This window comes from Ictidomys tridecemlineatus, chromosome 7, assembly GCF_052094955.1.
Source record: "Ictidomys tridecemlineatus isolate mIctTri1 chromosome 7, mIctTri1.hap1, whole genome shotgun sequence".
NCBI classification, from domain to species: Eukaryota; Metazoa; Chordata; class Mammalia; order Rodentia; family Sciuridae; genus Ictidomys; species Ictidomys tridecemlineatus.
Window position 1 is genome coordinate 184,462,385 of NC_135483.1, and position 8,992 is coordinate 184,471,376.

At 46.1% G+C, this 8,992-nt stretch overlaps 1 protein-coding gene across 1 annotated transcript; it reads left to right on the top strand.

The window, feature by feature from the left end:
* The first annotated feature begins 2,094 nt into the window (after positions 1 to 2,094).
* On the top strand, positions 2,095 to 5,389 carry Kcne4 (potassium voltage-gated channel subfamily E regulatory subunit 4). The gene is made up of 2 exons (XM_005330541.5): positions 2,095 to 2,387; positions 2,898 to 5,389. Exon 2 carries the CDS (start codon positions 2,924 to 2,926, stop codon positions 3,434 to 3,436), a length of 513 nt encoding a protein of 170 aa, XP_005330598.1. The 5' UTR covers positions 2,095 to 2,387; positions 2,898 to 2,923; the 3' UTR covers positions 3,437 to 5,389.
* Positions 5,390 to 8,992: the final 3,603 nt, after the last annotated feature.

The window sequence follows — 8,992 nt, forward strand, 5'->3', positions numbered from 1 at the left end:
CACGAAGCACAACCATAACAAATTTCTGATGAATAGGCCTTGATCAGCATTAAGTATTTGCTCTTCAAAAGACCCTGTTAAGGAAATGGAGATGCAGATGAGAGGAGGAGAACGTATTTGCAGGATGGATTAGTCTTTTAGCATTGCGGTCCCTTAACCTGAGGCGCAGTGTGCACGTGGCCCTGTGCTCTCTTCTCCCTCTTCAGCGTCCACACCATTATTTACTGTCACCGTCCTGTCCATAGTGTCATGAAGGAGGTTGCAGAGAAGACAGAGCTAGGTGTCACGAGGTCTCAAGGCCCAAGTCTTAAGTTCCATTCCTGGGAGTGGTGGCCAGAAAGAGAGAGAGGAAAAAAAAAAAAGAGAGGAATGTGCCCATTGGGAAGTGACCAGAAGCCCCTGGAGGCCCCGGAGGTGGTCTCCACAATGACAACAAAACACACCTTCTGCCAGACTGCATGATGCTCTACCTGCTGGTTTCCCTGAACTGGCACCCATGCGGGGAGGCAGTGCCACCGGAGGCAGCGGGCACCACGGTGGTCACCCAGTGGAGTTTCCCGCCTTGACTCCGCCCTGACTCCTGCAGTGGGTTTTTGCTCTTCTGACCTGCTGTCATTTGGACTCCATTTCAGATTTGTCCTCACACACGTCTTCTTTGGTTTTAGTGCCTGGAGACTGTTGGCTCAGGGCTGGGAATTTATTCCCTTGGAAATTTCAGCCTCTGGCTTCCTGGCATCAGGCCTTGCGCTTCCTGCCTTTGAACCTGCTAACCCTTCTCCCCACCTCCTCTCCGCCTCCTGGGAGCTTCCAGTTCATCGTGCTTGACAAACCCTGGTGTCTGCTAATTTCATACATATCTTAAGGCACGTGATCCACAGCCCTGGGCTCTGTGATCAGCAGGCAAACGCTGCAGGCTCCCGTATGGATACAGTGGCCAGTGCTTGGGGTGGATTCGGGTGGGCAAAGCCGAGTCTACCACGGCTGAGGCAGCTGTGGTGCTTTTTAAGGATCCACACGAATGTGAGGGCGTCTTTATCCATGTGAGCCAAGGCCATTGTATGGATGATCTTAGTGCTAGGATTGTGGGCCCTTGATACCTCATTGCTGATGGGGGATTTAAGGGATGAGCAGAGGAGAGTCCAGTGGGAAAGGCAGCAGCCTCGGTCCAGCAACCCCCTCTTTCTACAGGTGGCCTCCTAGTAGGACCAGGCACATAGCCAGGTTTCTAGTGAAAGTTCTAGAGTCCCGGCCGTGTGTGTTCCGATGGGTCAGAGAATGTCGTCATGTGTTCCCTGAGCTTCTACTTAACAACAGCAGGACCACAAGTGATGTTCCCTGTAGAGATGGATGGAAAAGTAATCTGACTGCAATTCACAGACAGCTGGAGGCTGAGGACTCCTTCCACTTGGACTTCAAATGGGAGCCTCTCAGAATGCGCATGCTGGGGAGCAGAGACTGGAGTGAAATCCTCACGCTCTTCGGTGCTTCTAGGTTGATCCCAACAGCCACTTTGCACCATTCACTACCACGGAGCCAAACCTGCTCATAGAACCTTTCACCATAACATCTTTCCACTACACACAGGCTGCTGAAAAGAATCTGGAAGATTTTTCTTAAACAATGATTATAAAAAATAGATTTCATTGCTTGGTAGACAGGTAGAGTCTCTCCAGGTTGCTACAGGACTAACCTGTACCAAATAGATTTCAAGCTTTAAAGGGATTAAGCCAAAAGGAACTTAAAAATTTCACATGGTTTATACAATTCTGCATTCTGAAGCCCTCCCTGCCATGCCTGGCAATTTTATGGATCAAGAATCTGAGGTATAGGAAGTTTAGAGAAGGATTTAATTTGCAGAGAAAGTGGAAGAACTGAAGCTTAAACCCTAGTTTCCTGACTGTAAATCCTGTTCTTATTTCCAACTGTCTCTCATTCAGATTGTGGGATTCGGCTGCCTCAGAAACCTACAGATGACATAATGGTTATTCCCAAGGGGGCATTGAAGCAGGGACTAATTTTGCACGAGGCTGGACTTTGGAGTCCTGGTTCCCATCTAGCACCTTCTTCTCTCCTCCCTCCACTCCTTTTCACGGCCACCTGAAAACTCTGGCTCAGGCAGGGGCAGGAGGAGCAGCTTCTACTTTGTAGCCTTTTTCTTTTCACCAGCTGCGAAGTTCAGGGAGTTGAACTGCTGTGCTGTGAGTTCACTGCTCACTCTGCCGCGGTCAACCTCTGTTGTAAATTTTCCTCCCAGAGCACGTGACGATGCATTTTTGACTATATATCCCGGACTGCAGCAGCCGAGCTGTCAGAGTGCGCGCCGGACGCAAAAGCGGAGCGCTCTTGGACCAGACGATTTAGGAATTCAGAGGAACTGCCAGCCTTGGGTAAGTCACAGTGCTGCTTTGCTTCTTTGAAAGAGGAACGTTCCTAAGTACAAATACACCAAGCTCTTTTCTTTCTGTTTCCTTTGTTTACTCTAAGGAACTTTGCTTTGAATTTTAAAAGTTTAAAAAGTTTTAGAAGCCAAATGCCAGTTTTTGGTTCTGCTCCATGGGTTCAAATATGTGTCCCACTTTTTAACATATTATTTACTTTCTCTACTCTTGCTGGCATAGGGGATTTTTGAAAGAATGAAAGTAATGCCTGCTCCTTTATGAAATGCACAGAAGATGGATATATAGCATAGAAGCGAAAAAGTGAAAGTTCTTCCTTTCCCGCTTGCTCTCCAACCCCTCAGAGCTAAACCCTGTTAACTCTTTGTTGGAACTTCCTATGCTCTTTATCTCATGCATTTATAAACTTTTTGACACTGTGACTCCATAAACCTCGTGCTTGCCCTCCACCACGTTAGGGGGCCTTGGTGGGACAGCTCTAATCTGTGGCTTTCTCCCCAGACCCCGGCTGCGTGAGCCGTGCTTCAATGCTGAAGATGGAGACTCTGAACAGCACACACCCCAGCACCGCAGCCTCCAGCAGCCCCCTGGAGTCCCATGTGCCCAGCAGTGGCAGCGGCAACGGCAATGAATATTTCTACATTCTGGTTGTCATGTCCTTCTATGGTGTTTTCTTGATTGGAATCATGCTGGGTTACATGAAATCCAAGAGGCGAGAGAAGAAGTCCAGCCTCCTGCTGCTGTACAAAGATGAAGAGAGGCTCTGGGGAGAGGCCATGAAGCCGCTGCCCATGGTTTCAGGCCTGAGGTCAGTGCAGGTGCCCATGATGCTGAACATGCTGCAAGAGAGTGTGGCCCCTGCGCTGTCCTGCACCCTCTGCTCCATGGAAGGGGACAGCGTGAGCTCCGAGTCTTCTTCCCCAGATGTGCATCTCACCATCCAGGAGGAGGGGGCAGACGACGAGCTGGAGGAGACTTCAGAGACGCCTCTCAACGAAAGCAGCGAAGGGTCCTCTGAGAACATCCATCAGAATTCCTAGCACCCCCAGGGATCCTGAGGTGGCTCCGCCAGCCAGCAGCAACCTTAGAAAAAGAAGAGACATCGTCAAGTGTCCGGTTTCACTTTTGCAGTGCAGCTGCCACTTTGAAAAGGCCCTCAGATAGCCCCTGAAATAGGGGAGGGTGAGAGGCAAGGCTCAGCTGGAGGTGCCTGCGATTGGGACCTGCCACCTGAGAAGCCCCAAAGACGTGCAGTGTGTTCATTTACTTTGGGGTCTGGGTTTCAGGGTTCCTGTTCAGCCTTTGGTCTGATGATGTGCTTGTCATTTCCTCACTGGATGTCCAGGGTCACTTGCGCAGCATCTGCCTTTTGCTGGGGCTGCTAAATGCCTAGGGCAGGCTGAGGGACTAGTGTTGATTTGCTAATTTGCCTAGAGCTTTGTTCTTCTAGATCTAATTGGCTGTAAGTATCTCTACTATGTACCTGTGGCATTAGTTCACAGAGGGTTACAAGCTGCTTTTGGAGGTCTTTGGATGAGAGGGGAGATTTTAATGAATGATTTTAGATAGGAGAAAGCTGGAGATCTGAGCTCAACCTGTTTGCACAATGTAAGGGAAAAAAGCAACTTTTTAAATCTGTTAACATTAGCTGGGGTTATAAGAGATGATCTGCTATTTTGATCTTTTGTCTCATCTATGACCTTGAACTTGTGCCTGTCCAACATTAGATGCCGGCACGATGCTCTTTTGGTCAGAGAGCCTCCCCAGAATCTATCCTGCACTCTGGCCATGCAGGGGGCTCGTCCTGATCTTTCCAGAAGGAGTGTTGGTGGAGCTGAACCAGGCCAAGCCGTCGTTGGCTCGTTTTCCCAGCCTAGTTTTCTGAGCTGGGAGAGGACATACGACGGGACTCACAATGTGGTATTTCGTCACGTAGCTGAGACCTAAAAGGGCATATTCAGGCAGAGATTGCACAAAGCTGGGGTCCAAGTCTATGGTTGCTGATCCCAAGCCCTGACGCGCATCTGCTGTGTGGTCCTGGGCATGTCTTCAAGAGGCTTGTTGCCTTCACGAGGCTCCTGAGGATGTGCAGCCCCAGGGGGCTGGGAGGATTTCAGGACTCTGTGATAAATGCTCCATGGCCTGGTGTGAGGAAGCTTGGACCAAATATTTCCCCTTTTGCCAGTTAGTCTGAAAAAGGATCTTCTGGTTTAAAGGAGCAGTTGGAGACTCTTGTGTATGTGTAACTGGGGAATTGGGGGCTGACCACCAGCTATCCCTGCTGTCATTTTCCCAGGATTAAACTAAAAAGGCAGATACCACGTTTTCCTCTGCACAGTTCTTTGGATGGTGGGTCGTGAACACTCTCAGCTAAGGAAAAGAGAAGTCTGGAAGGAAATGCTCAGGAATGCTTGTCAGTATGTATTCTTGTGGTCAGTAGCTTTGTAGCAGAATCTCTCAGCCATTGGAGACTACACGAAAACATCACATTTAATTCTAGTAAAAAAAAACTTTATATATATATATATATATATATATATATATATATATATACACTCTCCCTGGATTGGAGGTACAGTGATAACTACTGTTCCCATGGAAGGGTTAACAGTATAGGAGCTGGTTTATCAGTCTGCCTTGATACAGAACTAGAGGAAATTTGTTGGTGGGAGAAAGGCTCTCTGTTCACTTTAAAACTCAGAGTGTGGATTTACTCCAAAGGGGGCCATTTAAGTTGAAAGAAGCCAAGTTGAGTTTGGCCTCTTGCCTGGAATCACTTGAATTCTGAAACTTCACTGCGACGGACATGTGCCTTGTCACATTTTCCATTGCTTAATCCTGAAGTTTGGTGCAAGTCTATCTGCGCCTGTTAAAAAGTGATGTATATACTTCCTGTTTATTCTATTGAGTTGTATAGAATTGTCTTTTGTATTTAATGGTTTGTAATTTTCACAGTTTTTTTTTAATTTAAATAAACAAACACATTCCCCCCCCCCCGGAAGTCATATGTGTTTTTCTTTGCTTCTTCAATATAATTTGTAGATTCTCAGACATCACAGAAATGTGCTCCAAGTCATCTCCAAATTTTGCTCATCTTCCAAGTCAGTCTGTCCTAAAGGCATATCTTGTTTCTGCCCGAGCCACGGAGTGAGTGAGGCATGGCTTTTCAGCTTTTGATAAGCTTTGATTTGCTTTGCAATGAAAAGAAAACAGGCTGAGCATGGTCTTCCATCAACTTCTCTGAAGGTGGTGAAGCCTTGGACTTGAATGTGTACTGACTTGGCAAGTGCTGTTAAGACGTTGCTTCAAATCTGGTTGCAAGAAAACATTTGATTTGCATGCTGGCTTGGCAAGTATTATCGACATGTGTGGCCTCAGAAGCACAGGCGAACGTCAGGGTGTTGCTGTGTATACAAACTTAGGAACACAATGGAGTACAAAGTCCACAAGTTGGAGTTGACTCTCTTCCAGTCTCCTCCCTGCTAAGACAGATTTCTCCTTGGGTCTTGCTGTAGCTCTTCCCCACAGGCTGAAGCATGACTAGCCTGCTGCCACCTCTGCTTTATTGATTTTATTAACATAATCAATGCGAAATAAAACTTACCAAGACCTGTGGTTCATTTTCCAATCAAGCAGGTGGTAGAAAGTCCCCTTATTTTTATGTTTCTTAATCCACTGTGAACTTGACTTTTAATTTCAAGTAAAGGGTTCTGTTGGGCTCTCAATAACTGTGTACCTGAAGGGCTCACCTGGAAGTGGTACAAGGGAAATTAGATCCTTCCCAAATCACATCAAAGTTCTCAATCCTCCAGTTGGTACTTTGTCAATGTAAATGAGATTATTTTAAAAGGTAAGAAAACCCTTCAGTTCATCCCAGCTTAATGTCATTCGTGGTCAGGAAATAGTTAAGAAAAACTTTTTCTGACCATGGGCGGAAGAAGAGGGAATTCTAAACTCTAATTGTCCTAAAAATATGCAGAGTACACTCTGTCGTTTTAATGGAATATTTGTTTTCTTAAAAAAAAAAAAAAAAAAAAAAAGAACTTCTAAGGAGAACCTAAGACCCGAGGGGTTTAGTCTGTGTGGATTTACTCATGCATGTGAAAAACTGTGAAGGGAATTCGGACCGTGCACCTAAGACATTAGAAACATATTTTAAAAGCACTTAAATGTCCAGGGGCGAGGTCCCTGGCCTGTCCGGCTTGCTCCATGCTGTTCTAATTACACCTTTGTACGTCAGAGTCAGGCAGGGTTGCTGCAGAGACAAGGATTTCTTTCGTGGACAGAATCATGGGATCAAAACTATCGGGAAGGGCTGAAGCTGTGCCAGGGAATGAGCGCTCTTGGCTCACAGTCCTGGTTGGAAAGTGGACCCCATATTGCATTCAGAGCTGTGATTGGACGGTTTGTGGTCAGACGTGCACTTCCAGGGCTCAGCCAAGGAAAGGTCATTTATCATCCTGCAAAATGCTGTTCTAACCCTAGACAGTGTGGCACAGGCAGAACGCTGAGTTTCAAAATGTCAAATTTAAATTTAAAGTTTAAGAAGGGCATACATTTACCCTAAACTCCGGGCTTTGTGCTGGAGAAAATCAAGGGCATCTCGTGGGTCCAGGGCTTGGAGGGAGACAGGTCAGCCAGGTGTCCCGGATGGTGGTGAAGCTGTGGAGATGAACTAAGGAGGGCAGGCCAAGTGCAAGGGGAGGAAGGTGGGCTCAGCCTTGTTATGTCTGACTTTCTAAGCTGACTCTTCCCCTGTGTGCTTTGCAGCTCTGGGGAAGCTACCCAACTCTGACTTCTCTCTTTCAACACGGATAACACACTGGCCTCCCTCTTTGGGGAGCTGTTCATGAAAAAGAATAGTGAGAGGAGAGACACCGAGTGCCATGTGAAAGTCAAGAAAAAGCAGCGCCAGGCTTCTCCTTTTAAAAATGCTTCCTGGGCATGCATCTGCAAACAAAGCCACAGAGACATCCTCTTCTGTGACAGTTTCCTCAGGAGACTGCACTGTTCAGAGAGAGTACACGATTTGCCAAAGGAGAAGGGTCATAAGAGAGAAAGCACTGTCTAATTCTGCCTTTCCCATTTATGAAATGTTTCCTCCCACACAGGAAGGAACAGTTTGGGATGCAAGCTGTTACCATGGAGACAACCAGCCAAGGCCATTTGATTGCAGGAACCTGGGGCCCACTGCTACTGGATCTCTAGGGCCATTTCATGAAGTTGGGGCTTGGTCCTTGGCTCATTTGATGAGCTGTGAGCCCACTGCAGGCAGAGTCCGGGTGCAGGGGCAGTGTCCCCCTTTTATCCTGCACACTGCTGTTCTTTCTTCCTGCACTCTCCTTGTAGGCGTCAATATAGGGCTGCCCCATTCCAAAACAGGGCTAAGCTCTTGTTCTTCCATCCTTGGAAATATACTTTCCTGCAAAGAAACCCGATCAAAGAATTCTTCTCATCAAGAACTGTGCTCCTTTCCTGTTCTTAATGGGTCCCCATGGCTTGTTTTCTCTTTATTCCCCCTCCCTCCCCTCTTCTCTCACTTTGTTCTATTACCCTGAAATAACAAAAATAATCATAATCACAAGGCACAATACTTATTCGGCACTTATTATAAGCCATGTACATAATTCATTCAACTTTTATAGTAACCCCATGCTTTGAGCTTCTACCCCATTCTAGGCACTTTTCTAGGTGCTGGTGAAAAAATGTAGCACCTGCCAGACCCCCAGTCATGGCATAGACTGCATATGGATGAATCCCATTAAAATTAACTCTGTCTCTGGCCAACTGAGGGCTCTCTGGCTCTAGGACGTAAGCATACATGGCTTTTGTCTTTCAATAGTTAGTGGACACTGTGATGCCATGTGTATATATATATATATATATATATATATATATATATATATATATATATCTTACCTAATTTTTTTTCTCTGTAATTAGCCACTTTCCTTTTGATTTCCCCTTTAATATTCTCAAGAGAACTGTGAGGCAGTTTATAATACGATAAATATAGGTAAGAGGCTCAAGAAGTGAGTTGCTAGTCAAGTAATGAATGATCTGGATTCAGATGCAGATTTTCTGATATAAGCTCTGATATTCCTTTGACCATGAGGAAGCAGACAGTATGAGACCCGGAATCTAGTCTTGTCTTGGACATTAGGAAACCCTGCGACATTGCATGTGTTGGTCAGTTCCCTAAGAACACTCCCTCATTGGTAAAATGGAGAAAGTACCATTTTTCTACTGCTTTCAAAACATTCCCAAAACCACATATGAAGTAGCTGGAAAAATAGAAAACCTTTGTCTTTGATTGGGGACAGGTTTTAGACATCTTGTTTACCAACATCTTGTTTTCCCCTCTGACTTCATAAAACATTCAATTTCTTAATTGCTGTCCACCTCTTCCTCATACCACCACGGCTCCTGGTCAGTGTGAACCGAGTAGAAATGATATAGGTCACTTCTGAGTTGAGTCAGTGAGAAGATGTGATTCTTTTGGCTACAGTCCTCACCTGCTTGTTACCAATGAGGCTACATATTCCAGATGGTACAAATAACAGGAAGAGCCTGTGGCAGCCTGAAATGGTTAGTTA

What these genes read in the sequence shown, in the direction of transcription:
- Kcne4 (XM_005330541.5), top strand. Translation starts at nt 2,924, where the DNA reads ATGCTGAAGATGGAGACTCTGAACAGCACACACCCCAGCACCGCAGCC.